Source organism: Aulonocara stuartgranti (genome assembly GCF_965226115.1).
Source record: "Aulonocara stuartgranti genome assembly, chromosome: 14".
NCBI classification, from domain to species: Eukaryota; Metazoa; Chordata; class Actinopteri; order Cichliformes; family Cichlidae; genus Aulonocara; species Aulonocara stuartgranti.
In genome coordinates, this window is record NC_138950.1 from 11,680,796 (window position 1) to 11,707,225 (window position 26,430).

General features: G+C 40.2%; 2 protein-coding genes across 2 annotated transcripts in view; both read left to right on the forward strand.

The window, feature by feature from the left end:
• The first annotated feature begins 1,118 nt into the window (after nt 1-1,118).
• Nucleotides 1,119-18,087, forward strand: nek8 (NIMA-related kinase 8). Its single transcript, XM_082502783.1, has 15 exons — nt 1,119-1,201; nt 4,597-4,802; nt 5,725-5,957; nt 6,046-6,177; nt 6,620-6,828; nt 6,958-7,037; nt 7,133-7,317; nt 7,839-7,986; nt 8,475-8,551; nt 9,363-9,480; nt 9,590-9,740; nt 10,598-10,761; nt 11,733-11,885; nt 13,508-13,666; nt 15,509-18,087. Exons 1-15 carry the CDS (start codon nt 1,155-1,157, stop codon nt 15,535-15,537), a joined length of 2,091 nt encoding a protein of 696 aa, XP_082358909.1. The 5' UTR covers nt 1,119-1,154; the 3' UTR covers nt 15,538-18,087.
• Nucleotides 18,088-18,880: 793 nt separating this feature from the next.
• The window catches only part of traf4a (tnf receptor-associated factor 4a), a 38,179-nt gene continuing 30,629 nt past the window's right edge, over nt 18,881-26,430 (forward strand). Inside the window, exon 1 of the mRNA XM_082502784.1 lies at nt 18,881-19,398. Within this exon, the coding sequence (XP_082358910.1) occupies nt 19,256-19,398 (143 nt within the window). The 5' untranslated portion in view covers nt 18,881-19,255. The remainder of the gene's footprint in view (nt 19,399-26,430) is intronic.

A 26,430-nucleotide genomic window follows, 5' to 3' on the forward strand; every position in this document is an offset into this window, starting at 1 on the left:
AACAAATTATACTGTAAGTGTTTTTAAGTAATGAGTACCCGTGAGATACGTTGGAGGAAAGGACTTCTTACATTTTAATTAACCGTATTATCATTACGTGGTCTGTATTATTAAGTACCCTAACCCCCTAACCCCACAGATGTAGGTATAGTTTCCAAAGTGAGGAGCTTTGTAGGAGTGTGCCATCTTATTCTGAAGGGACATGAGGGACAATAAGGTTGAGACCTGGAATTTTGTGGAGTCATACCCTGTAGCCTAAAGAATAAAATAAACAAAATGGGAAATCAGTAATAACCACTTATCAACATGTAAGCAGGGGGCGGTTACAATACTGTATAACTCAGGTTCACCCTAAATATTAGGTAGTTACAGTGTAATAACAGCAGGTTGATCTAAGCTGTAATACATTTCTTGCACTTGACAGCTACTTCCAATCATTCCCTTACTCAACAGTTGTCACCACAGTTGGTAGCTCCACATGCGTGATTTTGCAGTTTTATGCAAGATGTCCTTCCTGACAAAACCCCAAAGGTGATTTGTGTCTTCAAGTGGAATCAAACCAGTGACCTTTCGCTTGTCAAGGAAATGTGGAAACCACTACACAGCCGTTGTGCTTAAAAATACTGTATAATTACCGTTTAAGATGGATAAACATTATCGTTTCTTCTAAAGGACAATTTCCTCTAATGGGAAAACCAAACAAAAACAAATAAATAATATATAAATAATATATTATTTTCAATTTCTTTGTTTCTAAATGTTTCATGCTACTTATTACTTTAAAATGCCCAAATATTTATATAGTGTAGTTTTTGTCCTCTTCTCTTTTAAACCGCAAATTGTGACTCCTTTGTTTTGCAGTACATACAGCAAATCGAAAATGTTTGGAAACTACAATTTATGTAGGTATTATGAAGTACTTCCAATAAAATATAAATAAAACATAACCATATTTCGTTGTATTAAAGTATACGTGTAAGCATAATTTAAAACAATGTTCACCGTGACTGAAAAAATAATTTTTAAAAAAGGGGGTGTCTGTTTGGTATCTTCCTGTACTAACTGTGTGGAATCAGTCTGTTTTGTCCCTCGCTGGCTGCCGTGGTGCCAGAGGGGTTGCCTGGAAACGGCGGAAACGTTTGGGCGCAGCAGCGATGGAGAAGTATGAGAAAATCAAAGTTGTTGGAAGAGGAGCTTTCGGGTAACGTCTGGCTATACTTACACTTTATATGTAATTTATAAAAGTTCTTTTATGTCACACACATCAGCCTGTCTGTAAACGCTGCGCTGTCAGGAGCGAAAGAGGAAAACAATTTTTCCCCTTAAAAAGAAGTAACGGAAATCGTCAAACGTGCGAAGAAGACGACGACGGAGAAGGACGTGTTACCAGAAGTAACAGAGCACTGGACGCGATTTATTTACTTTAAAAACCAGCTATCTGAAAGGCATGTAGAGGTCAGATGAGTGTTAAAGTCTGCCAAAGTCACCAAAAATGTTTACCACCCTCGGTCAAACCCTATATACATTATATTGTCAAAAGTATTTGGTCATCTGCCTTCACACGCATATGAACTTGAGTGACATCCCATTCTTAATTCATAGGGTTTAATTTTATGCTAGTCCAGCATTTGCAGTTATAACAGCTCCAACTATTCTGGGTAGGCTTTCAACAAGCTTTAAGGGTGTGTTTATAGGAATATTAGACCATTCCTCTAAAGGCGGATTTGTGAGGTCAGACACTGATGCTGGAACAGAAGGACTGGCTCCCAGTCTCCGCTCTAATTCATCCCAGAGGTGTTCTGTCGGGTAGAGGTCAGGACTCTATGAAGGCCAGTGAAATTTCTCCACACCAAACTTGCTCTTCCATATTTTTATGGACCTTGCTTTGTGCACTGGTGCACAGTCATGTTGGAACAGGAAGCAACTTAGCCGCTGCTGTTCCCAATCTCTTCCACTTTATTATAATACCACTAAAAGTTGACTGTGGAATATTTAGAAGTGAGGAAATTCATAACTGGACTGGTTGCACAGCGACCCATTCTATCACAAATGTTTGTAGAAGCAATCTGCATGCCAAAGTGCTTGATTTTATATACTTATGGTTATGGAAGTGATTGGAACACCAAATTTCAGTGATTTGGATAGGCGACTGAATACTTTTGGTAATATAGTGTTAGTTGGTCCAGATGACAGGGTAAGATGACAAATGAGTGTAAATAGTTTGTAACCAGCCTACAAACTGAATTTCAAAGTTTAACTCTAATTTTTTTTTTATTAAACTTCAACTAATTGAATGAGTTTTTCTGGAGTTTTGAAAAAGAATATGTGTTGGCTAGTGTTTTATGAAAGAGGCACTGAAGTCTTAAATTGAATGAAACTTTTAATCTTTTAAGTGTCATGAAGATATATAATTTTAGCTGATAAACAAAAACCCCAAGAGGTCATAAAACACTACAACTATTTTTCCAATCACAAACTTTATAGCCAATGACAAAAACACTACCATGTCACATATGAATAAATATTAATTTGATGGTCAAAGATGGTCAAAGAGTCGGTTTTGCTTAGGAAGGTTTCTGCATGAAGTGACCTGGAAGAATAAACATTGCAGGCATAATCGGAGCTGGTTGAATTCTCTAAGTACTAAGAAAAAGCAATTCACATATTTATGTGTGATTTTCAATTTTATGTGCTAAACCTTTATAGCTTATTTTTAAATGATCAATATTATGCTACTGTCATAAAATCTGCTTGTTGTTGCTTTACACGAAGAAGGGAGCTTTATAAGTAGGAAAAGCTCCATAAATAAAGATTATGAGCTATATTGAGTTACACTAGATCATCAGAAAATATGACTGAAGTAAATAATCTCATTTTGACTGGTATGGTATACACTTTATGAGCTCCATGTCCCTGTTCATTTAAATGTCCAGCCTTGCTAATGAAGTTTTACTGTATTTCTTAGGGGTGGTTCTCTTTTTATGTGACTGTGTGAAACAACATGACACAAACATGTTTAAAATTTAGTTGTTGTCTTCACTCTTCTGAAAATCCACAACATCTGCCATCACATTTTTAAGAAGCTGTGTATAGTGTAAGTAAAGTTGGATTCTTTGAGGACCGTCCTTCTCTTTTCCTTATAGTGTCCATTACACCTGACCATTAAGGTCAAGGTAAAGAATTTTTTGGACTATTTGTCCACAGCATATATATATTAATTGGAGATGAGAGGGCAGTGGGAACAAAGCGTAGCTGAAGGTAATCAAACGCAAGTAAAGACAGACAGGAGGTAAAAAACTGAATCAAGATGAGTAATCTGACTATCAAAGCAAAACTGAAAATAATTGAACATTCAAAACATAATAAATAAAGCCAGACAAAAAGACTCACAATAAAGATGATCATAGAGACAGGGGGACACAAAGACTGAAACACTGGGCAGACTAGAATAACAATCCAATCAAAATAGGAACCGAAACTCAACAAATTCCAAAAAATCAATTTTCAGTAACATCTCAGAAACCTCAGGACTGTAACACAAATCAAATATACTTTTCAGGTACACAGATGGAGAAAGCTTCTGATGTCTTCTGAAACAAAATCAACTAATCTAACCCAAATATAGCAGAAATTTCATTTGTAACATTGACATTTATTATTTTCATTCTATTTGTCTGAATTCCAACTTGTGATCAAAATACCATAGAGGCAGGAAAAAGAAATCTTGTTTTCCATACCTGTACATTCATATCACTTTGAATTGGTGTTGGTCATACTTCACATCTGAATGATAAAACTGTCATTAAAAGATGGCCTGTTTGATGTTTGCACAATGAGACATGGGATTGTGCTGCTTACATTTCATAAATAATGCACATCAAGTGGATTTATCCCGAGCCTGAGCTGCTCTGCTCATTTTGCAGTTTATTTATAACTACTTAAATAATCCATCAGAGGTGGGAAGTCACAAGGTCCTGATCTGCACAGCTGTACTTTTATGTCAGTACTTTATTTGAATAGAACACAATGTTGATCCCACAGCATGGCAGAGTTATTTTTTGAGCCCAGATGTTAAATCGGCTGATAAAGTGTTATTATTTTTCTACATAAAAGAATCCAGTCAGGTTATATGCTAAGAAGACATGCACTGTGTTTGTGTCCCTTCCATTTATTTCTCTTTTTATTCTGTGCCAGCCATGTGTGGGAGTAGTTCTTAAAGGTTAGTACAGAATGCTGTGAAAGGGTCAGATTTTTCAGATTCTCTATTCTTTTACAACTTTGTCTCACATTAGCTTAAAAATCTTAAGTTAAATATTGAGGTTATTTTACTGTGTTACTGTGTTTATTTGGTTCACATTATCGCTTCCCCAGAGAGTAACGTGTAATAAATCAGTGCCAAAGCTTAACTCATTCACTGCCAGCCATTGGCAGTGAATGAGTTAAACCCATTGACTCATTCACTGCAATTGACGGCTATAGACGTCAATGGCAGTGAATGAGTTAACAATGTCAAATCTAAACTTCAGCAAATCACCCTGCTCATATTTATTCAGGAAACGGTATCTCTCATTCTTCTTCACTTTGCTCTGCTGTCAGGATTGTTCACCTGTGCCGCAGGCGCAGCGACGCGGCCTATGTCATCCTTAAGGAGATCCCGGTGGAGCAAATGTCACGAGACGAGCGTCTGGCAGCACAAAACGAGTGTCAGGTGTTGAAACTGCTCAACCACCCAAATATTATAGAGTACTATGAGAACTTCCTGGAAGACAAGGCCCTAATGATAGCGATGGAATATGCTCCAGGTAACCTTGCTATAATATCTTATTACACATCTCCCTTTTGTTAATTGTACAGCATGTTACTTTTCCCATGATATAGTCCTGCAGGGCTCCATACCTTTGCTGGTTCCCATCATGTTAGGCCTGGGAATACCACATGAGGCTGTGTGATAGTATTACAATTCAGAAATCTGTTTATCTATAATGTAAAAAATGTAGATTGCCATTAGTGAGGCCAGCCTTCTGCACAAATGCACCAAAACAAAAACCTAAAATCATGAGGCTTGGATCTTTATATTTTCATACTAAAGACGAGGACTTTGCCAAGGCCTCTAAAGTTCTGCAATGCATTTCTAAATGACATTTTCTCAATTTGTGATTGGTTAAGTAGCTTGTTTTGCCAGTGGAACTGCCATAGCTTACAGATATTGGTGCACGTACATTGTTTTGATTCAGATATAAAACCTTACATATTTTGGTGTTTTATGAGCATTTTTCACTCATTATCTTTTCTTTGTCATTGCTCCAACTATTCTAGCAGTAGTTTGTTTGATTTTTTGGTAAATATATCCTGCCTGGATTTATTGTCATATTTTTTCACATGAAAGAAAATTATTGAAAAAGTACATGGACTTTAGTTTTTGTTAAAGTTCAGATTTTGCGGCTGTAAACATCCAAAAAGTCTATTTGTTGCAGATAAAAGTGTTGATGTGATTTATTTACATGGCTGGATTACTTATTTTTTCTAATGCTTACAGTAACATTTCACTTGAGCAACAAGGTCACCTGCTGTGATCTTAAAGCCCTTTAAAGCCTTTAAAACCCAATGTTAATTGGCTGTAATATCATTTCATTACTCAGACCAACATAGTAACTTCCATTATGGTTCCAACAAACCAAAGTCATCTGTGTTGTTTATTCTTCCCTTCATGTTTTCTCCATGCAGGTGGGACGCTGGCTGACTACATACAGAAGCGCTGTAACTCGCTACTGGACGAAGACACCATCCTTCACTTCTTTGTGCAGATCTTGCTCGCCCTGTACCATGTTCACAACAAGCTCATCCTGCACAGGGACCTCAAGACTCAGAATATTCTTCTTGACAAACACCAGATGATTGTCAAAATCGGAGACTTTGGCATCTCCAAGATCCTCGTCAGCAAAAGCAAAGCTTACACGGTGAATCGTCTTACCTCTTCCCTTCATTTTTAGAATTCTAAATTGCATTCTGAAATGGAATTAAAACCTCCTTTATTTCCTGTTACAGGTTGTCGGGACCCCTTGCTACATCTCCCCGGAGCTGTGTGAGGGAAAGCCGTATAACCAGAAGAGTGATATCTGGGCTTTGGGCTGTGTGCTGTATGAGCTAGCAAGCCTCAAGAGAGCCTTTGAGGCTGCTGTAATAAGAGCATATACTTTATACTGTCCCATTTTGGGTGTGATGATAATACTGCATTATTGTTTTTACATTACTCTTCTTCTCCTTAAATGTATAAATTATAAACTCTTGCTGTGTGCAAAGGCATTCAAACCATTAGAGCTACTCTGTTTACACAATGGGGGATTCTTAAAATTTCTCAGAATATTTCATAAAAGCACCCGCATGTTGTCCCACTTTAAAGCACAAACAGATTGCTACTGCTTCTGATATCCACTCAGATCAATAATTCATTCAAATCTTTTTTGCTTTTGCTCAAGTCTGTTTTCACTACCGATTACACTGCGGTTTAGTGCTGTGAAAGATTCTTGTTTTGACAAGGATTTAGGGTAGATGAGAGATTATGCTTTTCACATCAATCTGTGATGCATCTTATGATTTCACTCCTTCATTTTTCTCTCAGAATCTCCCCGCCCTCGTTCTGAAGATCATGAGCGGCACCTTTGCTCCGATCTCAGACCGTTACAGCCCAGAACTCCGACAGCTAATTCTCAACATGCTCAATTTGGATCCATCCAAACGGCCTCAACTCAATGAAATAATGGCTCTCCCCATATGCATCAGGCCCCTGCTTAACCTCTACACAGATATAGGAAATGTAAAAATGCGCAGGTACAGTCTTTTTGCTTAATTAATAATGAAATAAGATTATTTTAACTACAAGAGTTTTGATGTCAGATTGAGATTTATTATGTTTTGTGTAGTGACTTCTGTCTTTATCAATATCTTCTTTTCTTCCAGGATTGAGAAACCTCTGTCTACGGTGCAAACTGGTCCTCAAGGTAGACCAGGAGGGAGAGTTCCTGCCAACAGGTCAAGAGGTGAAGCATGTAGTTATTTGACCATAGTACTGGCTGATCTAGACTGATAGCGTCAGTTACAAAAATTGTTGTTTGCTTTTTTTGGGCTGAAACAGACAGATCAGTTGGTTTAGGACCAGGAAAGGTGCATTCCCTCCCGCTGTCTTCTGTGTATACGTGGGGAAGTGGCATCTCGACCCCTCTCCGCCTCCCGATGCTCAACACGGAAGTGCTTCAGGTCTCTCTGGGCCGCACTCAAAAGATGGGTGTGACCAAGACTGGCCGTTTGATTACATGGGAGGTTTGTGTGTGTGTGTGTGTGTTCTTTGTTTTTTCTTTTTTTTTTTTTACTTTGACTGCTTTTCCTGAAGTACAAATGTTCCCTGTAACTCTGACACAGTGCAAAAGGAGCAGCTTTGATCTGATATGCTCTCCTCAGCCTTGCTGATGTTTCCACTGTTAAACGTCCAAATATAGCTGAAAGAAATTATGAGCCAGTACTTGTTGTAGCAAACAAGAAAATCCCAGAAAGTTTTAAAGACTCAAATAGCAATATTACAGGACAGCATTGTTATGGTTGCTTGGAGAAGCTACAGTACTAAACAGACAACATCAGATTGAAGGATTTTAGCACTTTTTTATCCATATTTTGAGTTTTAAGATACTCTTGGAAAAGCATAAATTCTCTACATGGGTATTTGTATACTTTAAAAGTAACATCTGGAAGGCTTGAATATTGCAGACTCGTGATTTCCTCTTATTCTGTTACTGCCATAAAGAGACTCTCTGCTCACTTTAGTCTAATAACATTTTTTGTCACAGGCTCCATCAGTGGGGTCCTCTGAGGCCAGTCTTCCTGGTGTGGTGGAGCAGATCCAGCCTCAGTTTATTTCTCGCTTCCTCGAGGGTCAGTCTGGAGTCACCATCAAGTCTGTGTCCTGTGGTGATCTCTTTACCACCTGCATGACAGGTAGGTGGGCCATTTGTCTTTGGATACCCATCAGAGAGATCACAGCCGTGCCAATCAGTTTAGTTAGGAGCTGTGCTGTAGAAAATCTCTTTATGCTCATCCCCTAAAACACTAAACCGGTGTTTGAGTGCAAACTTTGGATACAGCCAACCATCTCTTTATCTTGATATTGTGAATCTACCTGAACATAACCCTCATGCTTGCCTGGCAGTTAGGAATGGTTGTTTCTCTCATTCTCACACTGTGGTACACTCACAGCGTGTTTTTGAAGGGTTTTGTCAACCCATCCAACACCACAAAGCCGATAACACAGGATTAAAGACTCTTTTCTCTTAGCTCATGTCTCTTTCATCAGTTTTCACTGTTGTGTTGCAGATTAGTGTTTCCTAGATGGGGATTAGAAGCATTCTGTTGGCCTCTGTAAGAATACACCTACACTCATCAACTAATAGTCCTGTTAATCCCTTCTTTTCATTTCCAATTTGCAGACAGGGGCATTATCATGACGTTTGGTAGTGGAAGCAACGGCTGTCTAGGACACGGGAACTTCAATGATGTAACACAGGTACACTATTTGAATGCCTTAGTAAATGCAATGATAGCTGCCAGTGTAAGAAATTAGGTATACCCTAATAAAAGTAATACAGTTAAAGGCAACAGCTTCTTTGTAAATTCCACTCAAATCAACTTGTTTAGATTAATAAAGGTGGATTACATGTTAAAGAAATCTCTCAATCAGTAGAAATTCTGTGACCCTGAAGTTAGTCTATAATACCATTTAATCAGCAGTGCACTACTGGAAACACTGTGTGGTTTAGGTGAGAGAGCTAGTGTGCAGGAGGCAGCGCACATGATGCCCACTAGCTAGTGGTGAATGTGCTGGAATATTAGCTGGGTTGTTGGAACACTGGAGCAAAAAAATACAGACGTCGTCCTAAAAAGCTGACAGGTTAGACTTCATTCCACACGCTTCTACACAAGCTTGTGTGTGTTTTGCAATTTCACAGTGTTAAAATAATGTCTTTTTTTCATGGCTTGATGTGCTCTCCCTCATATTTTTACAGAAAAGCACACATTAAAAGCAGACGTGCCTTAACATGTACAATGAATTGATAACAATGAAATAATAATGGATGAATGAATAATTAAAAGACTTTATAGAAAGAGATGGTCGTTAAAAAGACATTTTTAAAATTTATTAGGCAATAGATAGTACAGAAGCAGACAGGAAACAAAGGGAGAGAGAGGAGTAAATTCAACCAAGAATGATGCAGTTTCATTTTATACAGTTAAATGAATGCTATGAGGGCGCAACGTCCCTACAGATTTTTGATGAAAAGCTTTCATTTCATTGATGACACTGTTTTTGTTCTCAGCCCAAGATAGTGGAGGCCCTGCTTGGTTATGAGCTCATTCAGGTGTCCTGCGGTGCTTCCCATGTTCTCGCTGTGACCAATGAAAGAGAAGTTTTTGCCTGGGGAAGAGGAGACAATGGTATAGTAAACAAACCAGTTTTTATTTTCTTCTTTTTGGTGTTTGCTTGTGTGGTTTATGACAGCTGCATCTCAACACAGAGCTTAATGGTTGGGTCTCTGTCTGAAAGGTCGCCTCGGGCTCGGCACCCAGGACACCCATAACTCTCCACAGCAAGTGTGTTTACCTGGCGACTTTGAAGCCCAGAGGGTGGTGTGTGGAGTTGACTGCTCCATGATTATTAGCAACCAGCACAGCATTGTGGCATGTGGAAGCAACAGGTGACTATTCTGGTTCTTGATTCAAAAGTGTGACAAAAATGAGGAAGTGATGAGCAGCGTTATATAACGCTGAGACAACGTTTTCACTCCATGTTTTCCGTAAAAAATGCTAACATTTTTTCACTCTATAAACTCGATCATGTGGGTTGATGGTGGTAGGTTAAAAGGTCAGAGAGGTACTTTCCTAGTGCACAACGTGTGAGACAGCATTCTCTTAAAATGACAAAGCCTTTGCATTCACTCAGCGCTAATCCCGCTCTCTCAGAGAGGATGTATGTGTGAATAGGAGAGGGCAAGAGTAGTAAACAGCTTTGTTCACACTTCTGTGGCTTACAGACATGAAATACATACACAGTAGCAGTGAACTCAGCTCCAGACCTTAAACATGTATTGAATACTTGATAAATATGAAACTAAAAGATTACTGGCATTAAATGATAATTATTCTTCATTGATGGGTAAGAAGAACTTTATTGCACGATATTCATCAAAGTGTTCCAAAAATAGCAGGTGGAACTATTTATATACCATGAAACTTAACAGACTTCATAGCCAACGGGATGGAAACTTGATACACATGATAGCAAACTAGACTGGAACGTCTGCCTACTTGGGATTTTTTCTATATTACATAATGTCAGATTTGTTTTCTGGATTTCACCGATTGCAGCTTTTAGCCAAAAGGCAAAAAAGAAACGATACTTATGAGCGAGTGCTGGTAATGTGTTTGTTTACAGGAAACAAACAGTCTTATATTCTCAAATGTATGCATGCTTAAACAAACACTTAAGATTTGGACGAATACTACAGCATTGTGTCTGTTAAAAATGTTTGTTTTGTTGTTTTATTGTACTCAGGTTCAACAAGCTTGGCCTGGATATGATCACAGCTGGAGAGGAACCGAATCCCTTGAATCAAGTGGAAGAAGTTCATTCTTACACTCCAGTCCAATCAGCCCCACTCAACACTGAGAAGATTGTTTACATTGACATTGGAACGGCGCATTCTGTCGCTGTTACAGGTTCAAGAAATTCACAATATTATTCTCTTTTTTGGAAAGAGTCTCGTTTGTAGCTATTATAGCATTTCTTTGCGAGTGCCTTTGTATGTTAAGTTTAAGTCCAAAGGTGGACCCAAATACAGACTGGCACACAGAGTAATACACAAAGCAAGCTTTACTTTCATGCTGACAATAAGTTCCAGGGAGGAAAAAAGGGTGACTAATCCAAAAGTACAAAAACTGCCAACAAGCACATGACTTAGAAGCAGCACCTTATGAGAGAAGCAGGTGGTACAACAGATGAGTTGACAAAGAGGAAGACAGAACTACTTATACACAGAGGGCTGATTGGAAATGAGAAACAGAAGGGAAACCAGACAAAGGTGAAAACTATCAAGATGATCAACAAACAAGGGATAAAATCCAAAGCAGGATACAAGAGAAATCTAGGTATCAGAATAAAGCAGGAAATTAATCAAGGACACAACTAAAGGATAAATAAACTAATTTGAGGGGAACACAGAAAGACTAAATAGAGAGAGGAGCAGATATTTTAAATAGCTGATTGTTAGAGATTGCTTAACGGCAAATGTTTTTCCTCTTTTTGCATCTATACAGTCTGTTTATCTGCATCCAGAACCTGCTCAAATGTGATTGGTTAGCACCCAGACTAAAGCTGACTAGAAAAACAGAAACCAGAAAGATTGAAGAGATTAGCCCTGACAAAACTGCAGTAGTTCCCTTGCTTTTGACAGCATTGGGTTTAGTGGGATGCAACAAAGAATCCTGAATAATGTCTGTGACCTCTTTCTTTTTTTTCCCGCAGACCCTTGTCAGGCAACTGCGGTACAAAAATTAATATTACTGCAATTCATTAAAAACGTAAATTTTTCTTATCCACACAAGGGAAAAGCTGCTAACAAAGTAATTTCACCACAAGTGTAATTCCTAAATTTTTTCTTGGTTTATGTCTCCACGTTTTCGTTGTTCAGAAAATGGTCAGTGTTTCACCTTTGGCAGCAACCAGCACGGTCAAATTGGCTCCAGCTCCCGACGTAGCAGCCGTGCCCCCTGCAAAGTGTCTGGCCTGCAGGGCATCACTGTGGCTGCCTGTGGTGACGCCTTCACCTTAGCCATAGGATCTGGTGAGTAGATGCATTTATTGAGTCATGTTTGTAACATTGCAACAGATTTCTTTTTGAACCACGTTTCTTTTGAGACTTGAGTTTTGTGAACAAGAATCCTCAAAATATGTTGGATGGCTGACAGAGGAAACTGCAATATAGTTTTAAGTAAAGTGTGATATCAGGTTAATATACTTATGAGTAGAAAAGAGTAAATATCACGTCTTGAAGTTTTTGAAGACCCTGCACACCTGCAAAGGGGCTTTCAGTTTTTTCTGGCTGCCGTTCAGGTTGAAGATGGGCCGGGGATGTAGTACAGTTTGAGAGTTGACTGGATTACTGGAACCAATAAGAAGGAGAAAAGTGTGTGTACACACAGCTTAAGCTGCAATCAGGCCAAATCTGTTTTTCTGGCAAGGGAGACTTGCTTGGTATGCCAGAGAAACATAAACGGTGAGAACTACCATGTCTAATTATATTAGCCAATGAAACTATAAATTACTGTTAGACATTTCTTTTTACCTCTCAGCTGTAAAAGACTGATGGGGTATTATCATCAACCTGCCGGGTAGGTGATGTGGAGTCCCAAGTTTGTGAATGCAGTAACTGACATAGGAGTTTCAAATTGATACCATAGGTATAACTATAAAAAAAACAACAACGAAAAAAACGGGTGATTTCAAATCGATAACTTAAGAAGGAAGTCAACTAGGATTTTGAAATGGATAACATTAGATTTAATCTGATAGAGACCACATTTCATTGATAGCTGTTGTTTAGCTGCTTTACATGGGTATTTTATTATATCTCAATTTGACTCTGACTGGCTGTGTCACCACACAGTTATAATGTACAACACCAATTCTGAAAAAGTTGGGACCTAGGAGTTGGTAGCCTGAGAGCTCGACAGTCATAAACATTCCGTATTGATTTCTCTAAATTCTCTGAAATCTTTGATTATGTATTTACTGCAGATTACAAGAGATTCACAATTTAATTTTGAGGAACATTGTTCAGAAATTGTTTCACAATTTGTATATGCAGTTTTTTGCAGATTGGTGAACCTTTGGTCATCTTTACTTGTGACAAACTGCCTTTCTAAGATGATCTTTTTATACCCAGTTAGTTGCTGACCTGTTGGCGATTAAACTAATGATTTGCAAACAACTACCCGTACTGTTCCTCCAGCCGTTTCTATTTAGTACCACTTACTTTCTCCAGCCTCTTCTTGCCCAATGCCAACTGTTTTGAAATGCATTTCTATGATTAAATTAAAAATATTCAAAATATATTTCTTAATATCGTCATTTTGTCACTTTAAACATTTGATATGTTTTCCATGCTCTATTATGAGTAAAATATGGGTTTTATGAGATTTGCAAATAATTGGATTCTCTTTGGACAGCATCTCAAGTTTGTCAGAAGTGGGTTTATAGCGTCAACTCCAAAATAAAGCCGATAAAGATGATCATTGCGGTAGATTCTTCAGCAAGTTTCACATTTGTTCAGGATTATTTTCACGCCATCCCAAAGATAAACCCACGGAGCCATCAGTTAAAGACCTGTGTGAATTAATGCATGCTGGGGTTCTGACTCTCAATTTGGTGACCATCCTCTTCTTCTTCTGTTTCTGTTCTCTGCAGAAGGGGAGGTGTACACGTGGGGCAAGGGGGCCCGTGGCCGCCTGGGAAGAAAAGAGGAGGATTCTGGGATACCAAAGCCAGTGCAGCTCGATGAAAGTCACCCGTTCGCGGTGACATCGGTGGCTTGTTGTCATGGCAACACCCTGCTGGCAGTGAAACGTAATATTTCACTCATTACCCTCTGTTAACAAACTCTGTGAGATGTTGGGATGTGGTGAAATATCACTACTCCCCAGATGAAAGACAAGCTTAACTCGAGACAAGGTCCCCCGATAACATCAGCAGAGTTGCATGTTCATCTGTGTACAATAGTGAAAGGACTCATTTGTAAGTTTGAAAGCTCAGCTGTGGCGAAAAATGTGGAGTACTTCCATCTTTTACAGACGGGGTGCCAGGGGGTTTGTTTACACAAGAAACTAGTTTTTATGCTACAAATATAATTTTTATCTGCACACTAAAAGTAATTGTAGGTCACAGAGGTCTATGGAGTGGAACAGAAAATGGCAGTATAAACAGTGATGGTACAAAACTGAGGGCTTGGATTCCACTTTATATTTGAAAACAGCTGCAGAATTAGAGAAGATTAAACTGCATCAGAATTCAATAAGTGACAGAGATGCTGGTAATCCAGCAACAGGCTGCAGGGCTGCTGTTTAAATGGTTCTCAGGCCTGAGCTGAGCAGCAGATATATAGAGACCAACCACTGTGAGAGGTTTAGATTACAGTACAGACCATTGCACAAGTGCCCAAGTGAGTGAGTTTCACCCTTCTAACTCAAACACTTCAACATTAAACAACAGAAATGGAAAGAAACGGAGGGTGGTCCTAAAGGTCCAGTATAAAGATAAAGAAGGATTGTTTTGAGCTCTGAATCATGCAAAGCTTTTCTTTTTTTTTTCTAAGAGTCGAGAGATAAAATTGTTTGTATAGTTTTTTTGGACAACAAGAATGGTTCGTCATGTAGGTCAATGTTTTCTCTACGTGACCTGATGTGTGTGGATGATATGACACATGCTTGAACAATGTTTCAGTGATCAGGATCTGGTGAACATTAGGAAACACATATGTGAAGGTCAAAAGCTAAAACACACAAGTACAAAATCACCAGGTTTTAAAGTTTTCCTTAAGGAGGAAAGAATTAATTTAATTGAACACAAAATTAGTTCACAAACCTCTGAAAGGAACTTAAATTCTTAATGTGAGCTTTAAATTGTGAGTGGAAGGCAAAAGTCTTCACAACAATTACTTGAAGACAGAATTAATTAATTATTAATTACTTTAAACAATGAACAGAGAAAATGTAGATAATTGTGTGCAGATGTAGCTGTGGAGTCACTGTGAAAAGCAAACATGTTTTTCTGGTCCAGTAGCCCAGTAGTAGTAATTGTGATTAAACAATACCAAAGAAAATGCAGCACTGCAGACCATTTCTCCAAAATTTGTAATATTGATCCTAAATTTAAAAACAAATAAGACCTGAAGTTCTTTTGTATTATGTCGTATTTTTGCCTATATTAGTCATGAGTGAAAAAGCAGATGGAGAAAGAAGAGAGCGGAACATCTGGACAGCAGGAATCACTCTGTTGCAGTGTTAAAATTTCCATTAGACTAGTCAGGACTACCAGACCTCCTGTAAAACATGACAAGCTCTTACTGATATTCATTTAACTGTCAGCCTCATTATTGGCCCGCTGATTTATTGGGTTAATACTTTTTGTGCAACAACAGACGAGTTGTTTGCTGCTGGTTCAATTCATTCATCGATTAACCTGCTAATTGTTTTCTTTGTGGGATGAATGAATATTTTGTCTAACCAATGTCAAAATGTAGCGAAGATTTCAAGCCAAGGTGGCATCTTCAGATTAATTCAGTACAAAAACCAAAAGCTGTTTATCTTACTGTTGTATTTAAAGGAGAGAAGATAGAACCAGTTCCCAATTAGGTCAAACACTTGCACCTGATTCAGCTCTACTGACATTGCCATTCTGTTTCTGCTTCAGCTCTGCTCGAGGAGGCCATCTCCAGATGATCTCGTCTTGAAAAATAACCCACTCTGCGGCCATCGTGAGACCCGACAGCAGACTGTGGAGGAGGACCGCTTCCTCCTAGAGACCCATCTGTGCTGAATTTAGAAAGATTTCCTTTCAAACCCCAGCTGCAGCCTCAGCCTTTCTCTCTCTATCTATTTTTCTTTCAGGTGTTTCATTCAATGGTTTGATTTCATGATGCAAAGCACAAAAAAAGGTCACAGCCTTGCTGCAGGTTTTATCTCACATCAGGTCGGTGAAAGGAATGTTGCAACACAGATACTGAAGCTAGATTACAGGAAGTCATTAGGCTGGGCTCATGCAGTGAGCTATTGTGCGCTCTCATGTGCAGTGTCAGCACAAGAAAGACCATTAAAAGGTCAAACTGGTTTGAGCTCTCTCAAGCAGCCGGTCAATGAAACAAAAAGAATGAAGCCACTTGAGCGTTCATCAGACAAATGAAGTCAGCACCACGTCAGTGGTCACTTTGCGATTTATTGGATTACAGCGGTGTTCGAACCACATAACGACGGACCGAGCTGTGTCTGAAACCACTCGCTTGTTCGCTCATTCACTTTTGTAAGATAAACAGCAGTTCAATGAGAGGAGTGAAAGGAGATTTCAGACTGTTTACTGACTGCAGCAGGAAATGGTGCACATGCTGGGCTGTTTTCATTCCAGTGTAGGACTCTGAACAGCAGATGAAGTTCACAGTTTTATCATTATTGTCCTTGTAACTCATTGAAATCATGTTGCTGTACAGAACAGTGTGAAAACTGTTCATGTGATGACCAAAATCAAAACCTGCCAAAGTGTTCAGAGTACAGTAACTATTTCATTCAATGCCTCACTCTGATGCAGACACAACCATGCTGAAAAGGGTTAACAACAAATGAAAATACCACAATGTTGAAAAGCCCCCATTGTAGTAAATGAAGACAAACTACACCGCCTCAATTTAACTAAAGAAATAAGGGTCTTCCGTTGGGTTGAAGGTTCAGTAAGATCCTAACCCCACTGAGAATCTTTGGGATGTGCTGAAGAACATGTTGCACAGCGGTGAGGATCTCCCCTCATCAATATGAGATATTGGAAAATAAATGTCACAGCTGAGGACCTTTTTTGGGCCAGTCAATGTAAACTTGAACCTGTAATAATGAACGATTTGAAGAAAGTTGCACACAGAACCTGAAGTCCTAATAATGCAAAGTGGGGTCAGTTTGAAGTACTTTATATGCTGCTGCATGGCTTCATTTCCAATAGTAAATCCAGAGATCATCTGCAGTTACATGATTATATTCTGTATTTAGGCTGAGAGCAGTCTGAGACTGCACAGCTCAGCTTAGGCTGGAAGTTCTGTCTCTCCAGAGACGAGGGGTAGATTGACTGTCTCAATTCAATTAATGATTGGATGAAAAATATTTGAATTTAACTCAGACAAAGCAAATGTCTCTATTTCCCGCTCCAGAAAGCATATACCTCTATATCCGTTTTCTTTCTCATTCACCCTAAAAGCTAACAACACAATCTTGAGATCATTTTTGATGTTTGACTTCTGATATTCACATCAAGGCTCTTGCTTGTTCACTGTAAGAAAAATTGCTCAAAAAGTGAACAAGAGATGCTCGTTCGGGTCTTCATCACCTCCTGCTTGGATTATTGTACTGCTCTATTTTCTTGTCCGCCAAAGCGTTTATTAATCGCCTCCAATCTGTCCAAAATGCTGCTTCAAGGATTGTAACTCGCTCTCAAATTCTCTCATATCACCCCATCATTACAGCATCTGCACTGGCATCCAGTCACGTTTAGGTATCATCTTGAAATCTTGGTTCTTACTTTCATGGCTTTATGAGGTGAGGCCCTCACTTACATCGCCTGTCTACTCAAATCCTTAGGCTGGCTGATAGAGGTCTTCTTGTGGTTCTCTGTACCCGTGTAAAATCTAAATGGGTACTGTCTCTTAAAACCAAAACTGTGGAACAGCTTACCACTCTTTCTTCACACGCTTGAATCTGTGGCATTCTTTAGAAAGCTTTAAACTTCTCAGACAGAGATTTGGTTGTTTTTCTGTTGTGTGCATTTTGCTCTTCTTTTTGTTTGTTTTTCTCCTGTTAACTCTGTAAGCACTTTGTGACTCCTTTTCTTAGAAAGCGCTATATAAATCAATTTTACTTACTAATCTGCATCTGGATTAGTTTGTGATATTTTCTCGTAAACATCAAGGTGATGTCTGATTTCACTTCGATAGGTATTTCTGATGACACAAGATGTCTCACAGCGCTGAAATATCGTTCCAAAAATTCCTTGATCTATTGTGACTAACTGTTAGTTCCACTTCAAGCAGGTAGTCACTTCTAAGTGTGGGCCAAGACTCACCTCTGATAAAGATTTTAATGCATATTTATATATATATCCATATAAACAAACCAAAATAATCACAGAAAACAGTTTCAAGTACAAGCACCTCAAAATGCTCATTTCCACTGCTGCTTTTTTAAATATGCATGTATTTTTTATATTTACATTCACATTAAATTTGACTCACAGTGACATTTTCTTGTATTGTGGCTTTTATTCCAATAGAGAACATTTAAAAAGACAGACTTTCAAAAAATGAAACATTAACCTCCTCTACCCTCCTCTTTACGCTGTCATTAATATGTAGTTTAATACTATAAACACACCGAGTTATTTCACCTTTTCTGGGGACATGGCTCAGCTGCCTTTGTTGTCCTGTGTGATGATGTAATGGTGATGTAATCCAGTGGCAATACAGCAGGTGAAAACCGATCCAGATGTGAAGCTGTGCGCTTTATTGACCCCGTGAACGAAATGACATCCGGATGTTTATTTTTTTTAATGAGTATAACAGCAGACGTCAGGGGTTATTTTTAATGAAGCATTTATATGAAACATTTAAGCTTGAAACGAAATAATACCAGACTGGTGTGCTGCTCCATCGCCAGGGGGCGCCTCTCCCCTCTGACTGTGCTGTAGGTGTCTGAGTTGGATTCAGTTTTTCTTTATTTAATTTACATCTTTACTGCGAAACCTCTCTCACGTGTGACTTCACCAGCTGGCACTATGTATGTTTAGTTTTTTATTTATTTATTTAATTATTTATTTATTATCACTCTCCGACACTTTATGTGGACCCCTGATGGCGTCTAAGCTGATAAATAAACATTGATAATTATCAAATGTGAAATGAAAGAACGATGAGAGCCCACTGTAGCCGGACAAAGGCTCGATTAAAGCCTCATAAAGAGGGGATCACAGAGATAAAATGGTGTGAACAGAGCGTTTCAGCTCCTTGACTCCTCCTGCCTGGAGGAGGAGGAGGAGGAGGAGGCGGGACTCGGTGCACCTAAACAGACGGAGGGCTCTTGCTTTGCTCTCAGTGTGTCAATTCTGCATCACCAGAGGAGTCATCCGCACAGCTGTAGCAGCTCTGCCGGCCAACATAAACACTGCGGAGGGAGAACCGTTTCTCCAGCCTGTCTCGGACCGTCCAGCCTTTGTTGCCGTCAGACAGCTGAGCACTGCGGGAGGACGAATTTGCAGAGCCCGATCCGTCGGCGGCGGAAGGGACGTGATATGAACCCCTCATCGGCTTCACGGCAGCGCAGCTAGACAGCCCCGTTTGCGGGGGGATCGAGAGGACATTTGTACCTTTAACCTGCAGCCGAAGGCCCGACAAAAGCGACAGAACCTGCAGCCATGCCCGGGTTTGATTACAAGTTCCTGGAGAAGCCAAAGAGACGCTTCCAGTGTCCGCTCTGCAGCAAAGCGATGCGGGAGCCCGTCCAAGTGTCCACCTGTGGACACCGCTTCTGTGACACCTGCCTGCAAGAATTTCTGAGGTATGCTGTGTGTTTGTGTGCACAGGGATCCACCTCTTTGCAGGCGACACCGGAAATTACTGGCGTAGTTTCGGTCGAGCAGCAGTAAATAAAAGCAAAGGTGTGCCCTGCTCACCTTTCTTCCGTCTTGCCTGGGTCTGCATTAATGTTGGTCTATTGTGTAGCTGCTGCCCAGAGCAATAACACAATATGAGGCCTGGTAAACAATGCCTGGCTTTAACCCTCCTTCTCTTGATGTCAGGTGTGTTTTTTCTCTCTCTGCATGTGCAGCTTTAGCCTGGAATAATATTTCATCATTGTTAATTATCGCTTAGACTCATAAATGTGCAGATTTTTTTTTCTCCGAGTGTAATCTTTATGTTAAAGTTTGGGGGTTTCCCCCCCTTTTACATTAATTTTTCATGCTGTGGTGATTGTGGCCTGCAGAGGGCCCCTGCCTCCCCATCCTGTCTGTGTTTCTGGGCTGGGGTGGATGAGTCTGCGTGGGTTGTGTATGTGTGTTTTTTGAGTATGTTCTGGAGTCCAGGATTAGACAGTGGTTCATTGGTCGGGGGCATCTGGGGGCCACTGAGGGACCTTTCGCTCAGAGGTCAGCAGGATGGCAGACGTCCTCACCTTTTAATCTGTTCAACACTGGACTCAGTGTTAAGATCCCTACAAACAGAGTCTTTGTTTTGTTCCTTTCAAAGATGGCCCTGTTGCTAATTATCCCACTACACCTACAGGACTCTCAAGCAATACACAGAATCCCCCAACAGCTTACCTGCAGATCACACACACCTGCATCAGGAGCTTCTTCTCCAGCCTGATTGGCTGCAGTGTCACCATGTAAAGTAGTAGATGAGTTCAGATTGTCGACTTCTGATTTGTGTTTATGTGATGTTTAGTTGCATTAAAATGTGTGCAGAAAAGCACTATTGGCCCTAAAAGCCACATCACAAAGATTTAAAACAGGAAACAAACAGTTAACAAATTTAGTTAATACTTAATTATTTTTTTTATAAACTGAAAAAATTATTTTAAAGGTTAAAATTAACCTTGAAATATTTTGGTGCACTGATAAGTAAAATTTGTAGTTGATGATGATGATAGGGAAAAATCTAATTTTTGACCAAAATATCTGTTTTTAAATGGTTTAAAATTTCCTGCTTTTCTTTGTGTTATCTCATTTTACCTTAACTCGATTTGTGTTGTTTCCCTGTTGGTTGTGGACTATGAGACACTGAGAACTTTTTGTTTGTTTGCTTTTTTGAACAGAGAGTAGCCGATTAAATAAAAGATCTGATCTGTGTATTACAGTTGCGTTGCCCTCCACACTAGAAGGTCTAAAGACTTGATTGTGGGAGTTGTCATTCATAAGTTTGGCTTTTATTTCCTTTTTTTTTTTTTTTTTTTAAATCTGTACAGTGCGGTCTAAATGTGACTCACACTGTTTTGGAAAAGCTGTCTGATTACCACATTGTTCTTTTCTTTTTTTGAGCAAAAGTGCCGTCAGAACTTGATTCCTCCTCAATTTGAGAATTTGCTGGCGTAATAGATTCAAGTGAATGAAATGGGACTGAAGAACATTTGTAGTGTTTTGTGCTAAATATTTGAATTATTGGAAATATGATCATTAGTTGTTTCATGTGTAGGCTGAAAACTAAATTCACACATCAGATTTGAATAAAAGTAGATCTGGTCTCTTTGTTCAGACTATTCTATTGTTTTTATGTTATGGAGTCTGGATGGGATATGGGTGACAGCTGCTGTGATGTTTCAAATCTGAGCTGCAGTGATTAAATGGAAAGATAAATCGAGAAAGACAAAACACAAAGTTGCTTTTGTTTGAGACCCTAAAGACGACTGTCTCCAGTGTCTGATGCTTTGCTATAGTTAAACGTCACATTATAATTGTTCAAATGTAGTTTTATGAGTCATAAAAATGCTGCGGTTTCTTGGTTTGTCATTTTTCCTGTCAAGCTGATCTGCAGTTTAACATCAGTTATAAAATCAGCTATTTAGCTGAGACCAGTCTTCGGTTTTACTTGATGAAACACGAAGACACCCCGAGGGAAACTGGGATAACTTCTCTGTAAGTTCCAGTTGCTTTCAGGAAAGACTGATGTCTTATTTGGTGATCATTCAGTCAGGCTTCCTGTGTCAGAACACAGTGACAGCACAGAGGTGGATTGACGCTATGAATATATTAGCTAGTTTGTCGTGAGCTGCTGGTTTGCAGTGTTTTGAGTCATCGGGAAGCCTCCTCTGGATTACTAAACAGCAGCAGATTGCATCTGGTTGAAAAGCAGAAAGAGTGCTGAACAAAGGGAGCGCGGGAGGAACAGTGTTGCTGCTGATCAATGAGTTTGGCCCGACGCTTTGTCTGCCTCATCCCGTCCGCCTCCATGTTCGTCCTCCAGTTTACGCTCTTTTTTTTTTTTCTTTAACTCCCACAGACTGACTGAATTTAACTAAAGTTTCTCAACTTGTTAAAGTTTTAAATTGAGTAACATTGTGCCCCTGCGTGGTAGAGATGTCACATAATATGATTCCTCCCTGTACAGTTTACATGACCTACATCAAGTGAGCCTTACTGGAAGTGCATCTCCTCTTTAACAACACATCCTGAGTAAAGGAGCTAAAATGTGGGTGGTCGTTTTATCAATATTTACTAATGTTCACAGGTCATCTGTTGGCCATTGATCTGTTTATCATTCAATACTTAAAAGTATTTACACCTCTGATCAGTAAACTTAGGTGTTAGACTTTTTTAGCACCCATTGTATACAAGGTTAAAACTCTATTTCCAACTTATTAACAAATATGATCTTACACCAGATAATTAAATCTCTTTATTAATGGCCTAAAAACTGCAGAATAATGTATATAAACTTCTCCTGATGTCTCCAAATTTGTTACGAGCCACTTAAAACAGCTATTTTCTGAGCTTTTCATGAAGAGAGATGTGTGATAGTGGCACTAAGATGTCTAAATAAACTGTTTCCACATTCAGATTTATAATAATAGAATCACAATGACGTACAAGGTCACACTGTTTCACAGTGGGAACTCTGATCGTGCTTCAAAGGAGATTTCCTGCTCCACTTCCCAGGTAGATTAAAGCGTAAATAAACATCTACGTGAACAGCAAATAGTGTTTTAGCAGCTCTTCCGCCGTCATGAAACAGCCGACAGGCTTCGTTCTCACCTCTTTAATTAACGAAGTGTGCCAGTCGAGGCCGTCGAGCGTGTGCGCCTTTTGTGAGCACGGTTCAAGTTTATTGAGGCTGACAGTCAGTAGTTAGCTAATGCATTGCCCATTGTGCAACTCAGCTGATCCTGTCTCTGAAGTTATTGAGGGCTATGTCACATCCAGTCCAGGCTTGCTTGGCCAGTATGCCCGCTTTCACATGGACTGCTCTGTCATCATCTCCGGAGACCCACTGCTCTGTCACAATAGGCCACAAGTAAGCAAATGCATGGCATTGCTGGAGCGTTAATCATCCTTTCTCACGAAATAATCCCTCAGATTTATTTAGAAATTTATATGGCGCAATATAACTGGGTTATAACACGCTATGTGGTGAGTGATACGTGCTTAATAACCAAATTCCTCATGAGAAGAACGGAGATGATCACAAATGACAGTAATGGCATGAGGACATGCAGAGAGCAACAACTACCAGGGTTAGTGCACCATCTTTGTAATTTTAAGGAAATTGATCCCGATCTGCACCACGATGCGATGCCTTCTTCTGTTAGTCATGCTCCATGTCTCCTCCGAGTTCTGGTTTCACTTTTAGTCCTAATGTGACAGTACTTGTCAGGTGCAAGCTGTAATAAGCGCCGATGTGAGGACATCCTAGGCTGGAGCCTATCCCAGCTGTCACAGGGTGAGATGTGGAGTACACCCTGCGCAGGTCCGTTCATGCTCACATTCACGCCTAGAGCTAATTGAGCATCAGCAATTAGCCTGTCTTTGGAGTGTGGGAGCAAACCGGAATACCTGGAGAGAGCCAACGCAGGCACAGGGAGACTCCTTCACTCGGGACAGGATTTGTACCTAGGACATTCTTATTATGAGGCAACAGTGCTAATATGTTATATAAATATTTTGTATTATACCTCCAGGCAGACATAAGCCATGTGTGTTCAGATAGAGTTTTCTATCACCTTTTAAACCATTTATTTTGTTCATAGAACCACGAGGAGGCTAATCCTGTATTTCCACTTCAAAGAATGTCACAGTGGAGTGAAACGTCCCTGAGAGGCACTCAAGGAAACACATGAAGCGTTGTGGCTCTACTGTGTCTGAGCAGCCTCTGTTAGCATGTGATGCTAATGGCCTGTGTTTCCGCTTTGGGAGGAATGTGCAGCAGCAGCAGTCTTGGAGGTTCGCCCCCCCAAACACACACTCTTCTAAAGGGAGAGTCATGGGGTAAAAGCAGCCCTGCCCTGCAGCTTTAACACACTCTGCAATCAAATAGAAGTCACATGCCTCAGTTGCTTGGTGTCTACTGACCAGGGCAGACTTTGTTTTAGCCACACTGAGGCTCTAATAAAGGACCATAAACACTTAATAGTTGGGCTTATGATCGAGCCACACATGCCAGGCCTCACGGCTCGGCAGTGCCGGGACTCCTGAGCCAGAGTAAAGCCTCACAGTGTAACTGTGGGGCCTCTGTGGGGATGATGCAGTGCAGCGCCACGGCCTTGACAGGGGTGTAATTGGTTTGTTCAGCTCGGGAGCATCTCTTCCTACAGGCCCTCCGCGCATTCGTACAGCACAACTGCTGACTTACCCGGAGTCACGAGTGGCTCCAAAGTGGGCTAATGTGAGAATTTTTCACGGCTCGATTATTCACTGTCCGAAAGCCAGGCCAGTGTTTTTCGCAGCAGACCTTGATTCGTTTTAACTTTGACATGTCCTCTGTGTGTAGCACAGCATTTTTCCCCACTCCTCACTGATGTAGGTGATACTCGCTTTTTCAGCTGTGCTCTCCCACGTTTTTTACACTGTGGATGTCCTGATGCACAGCCACAGAACACCTTGTACCTCACTCTCCTTCCTCTAGCATCTGTCTAATCTAATATGTGAGCAGTGTGGTAGTAAAAAACTGATAAGTTACCCGATTGGAAGTGTTTCCAAGAAGCCAAGTGGACTTATTAAAAGCTTAGCGTGAGCATTTTTGCTTAATAAACTATTTAAATTATTAATGAAACGGCTAAATTGTTGCTATAATGATTGTCTGATTGGCTACTTTTTCAATAAATTAATGAACTGCTCTAACACTACAGTCAACAACTCTTTATTACTTTGTTAAAAAGCCAAACCCTTTATTTTCAAAACATAAATCTATAATAAAATTACTTTCCTTTGTCTTTATGTGAAAAAAGTAGGCCAGGCCTTCTATATGGAAGTGAGTTATTTGCCAGATGACTTCTTTGTCGGGTGTGGTGAATTCTTTAAGTCGTGGGCGGCACTGTGGTACAGTGGTTGCCTCACTGTCACTTCATAGCTGAGAGGTTCTGAGTTCCTGGGATCTTTCTGTGTGGAGCTTGTCCAGAATACGTTTCCTGAAGGTGCTCCGGTTTCCTGCCACAGCCCAAAGACATGCTCGTTAGCTTAATGGGCCATAGGTGTGGATGTGAGTCTCGGATATTCTCATTCGGTTTTCAGTGTGAAAGCTAATTTCCCAAAAAGTAAACAATTTCTGTGCTGATGAAATTTCCTCATTCAAAGCTGTTTAATCAGTGGTTTATAAAGTTTCTATAAAGACTGTATTTGCTCTTTTACTGAAGCTGGTTTGTTAGGATGTGATTCTAAGACTAGGGATTGATATTGATTAAAATACACCTCACAGGTCTGATTCTTTATCGAGTCCCTCGTTGGTTTTGCATCCACATTCTGAGTGTAACACACGCAGGTTTTATCATTAGAGACTGAACAGACTGTAGGAACAGAGCAGAAAAACAAAGTTTGCATGTGACTCAGGTGTGTAAAAGCTCCACTTGTTTGAGTTTGACGTCTGTCTTTGTAATGCACAGCTGTCAGAATCACAATGCCAGCATTATTAAGCTTGGAGGCACCATTCAGATGGATTGTGCAATTTTAAACTAGTTCGGATTTAACCAAAACACTAAACAGGTGTGATCTGAGCTCAGAGCGTTTGGCCTGTTTGGCACACGATGATCTAAATGTGTCCCCCTTTTAACTTTGTGATGAATTCCCTTCTGTCCAAAGGGATGTATAGAGGGGCACTCTGGCTGCAGTGACAGGACGTTTCTTAAAGGGCTTAATGGAGCTGTGTTGTATTAGTGCTCAATGTTGTGTGTAAGTCTGCCACTTGAGGCAGCTGGGTCTTTGTGCCTCAGTGGGTGTCTGTGTCTGAATGGGAGCAGAGCCATGGATGACTGGTGAATGACTGCGTGTTCGCTGCCATTTCCATCCTGCGGTCCTGTCACAGAGACATTCACAGTCCCCCCGCAGGTGTCCCAACACTGCACAGACTTCCTGGGTCCAGATCCGGAGACTCAACAGTGATCAGCAAGCAGCGTACAGAGAGATGCTGTGTTCAGGCGAGGCCTCCGCTCTACACTTTGGGGTCTGTGAAGGCCTATCAGAGCTGTGCAATCAAGCCACTGTCAGCTGTTGCACTCGGGGTGATGGAGCTGGAAAGGGTCCCATAGACTTTAACACATCAATGCATAGAAGGAGTCGGAGGATAAAGAGGCGTGCAGAGATAAAACATGGTGCGCGACACTGCAGCTTTTGTCTGGGAAAAGAGCAGTTGGTGCTCTGAATGCCACCTAAATGTACCTGCAGAGTCGAGCAGCAGTCACCAGCTGCTGTGAAGGTGTGACACCCACACCTTTCTAATTCTAGCAGCAATTACTGACAAGGAAGTTAGTCACTGAAAGTCCCTGAGCTCACCACACGGCTGGACTTTGAAATTAATGATTGCATGGAAAGTCACTGATGTTTAAAGTTTAACGTGAACCAAGTTTACAGCCCGAGCAATCGAGTTCAGCTGCAGCGCAACATGAAAG

Excerpts from the sequence above, each read along its gene's own strand:
- nek8 (XM_082502783.1), top strand. The coding sequence starts at position 1,155 with ATGGAGAAGTATGAGAAAATCAAAGTTGTTGGAAGAGGAGCTTTCGG. Across the intron at positions 7,318-7,838 it reads GCCGTTTGATTACATGGGAG|GCTCCATCAGTGGGGTCCTC; the intron begins GTTTGTGTGTGT and ends TTTTTGTCACAG. Across the intron at positions 13,667-15,508 it reads CACCCTGCTGGCAGTGAAAC|CTCTGCTCGAGGAGGCCATC; the intron begins GTAATATTTCAC and ends TTTCTGCTTCAG.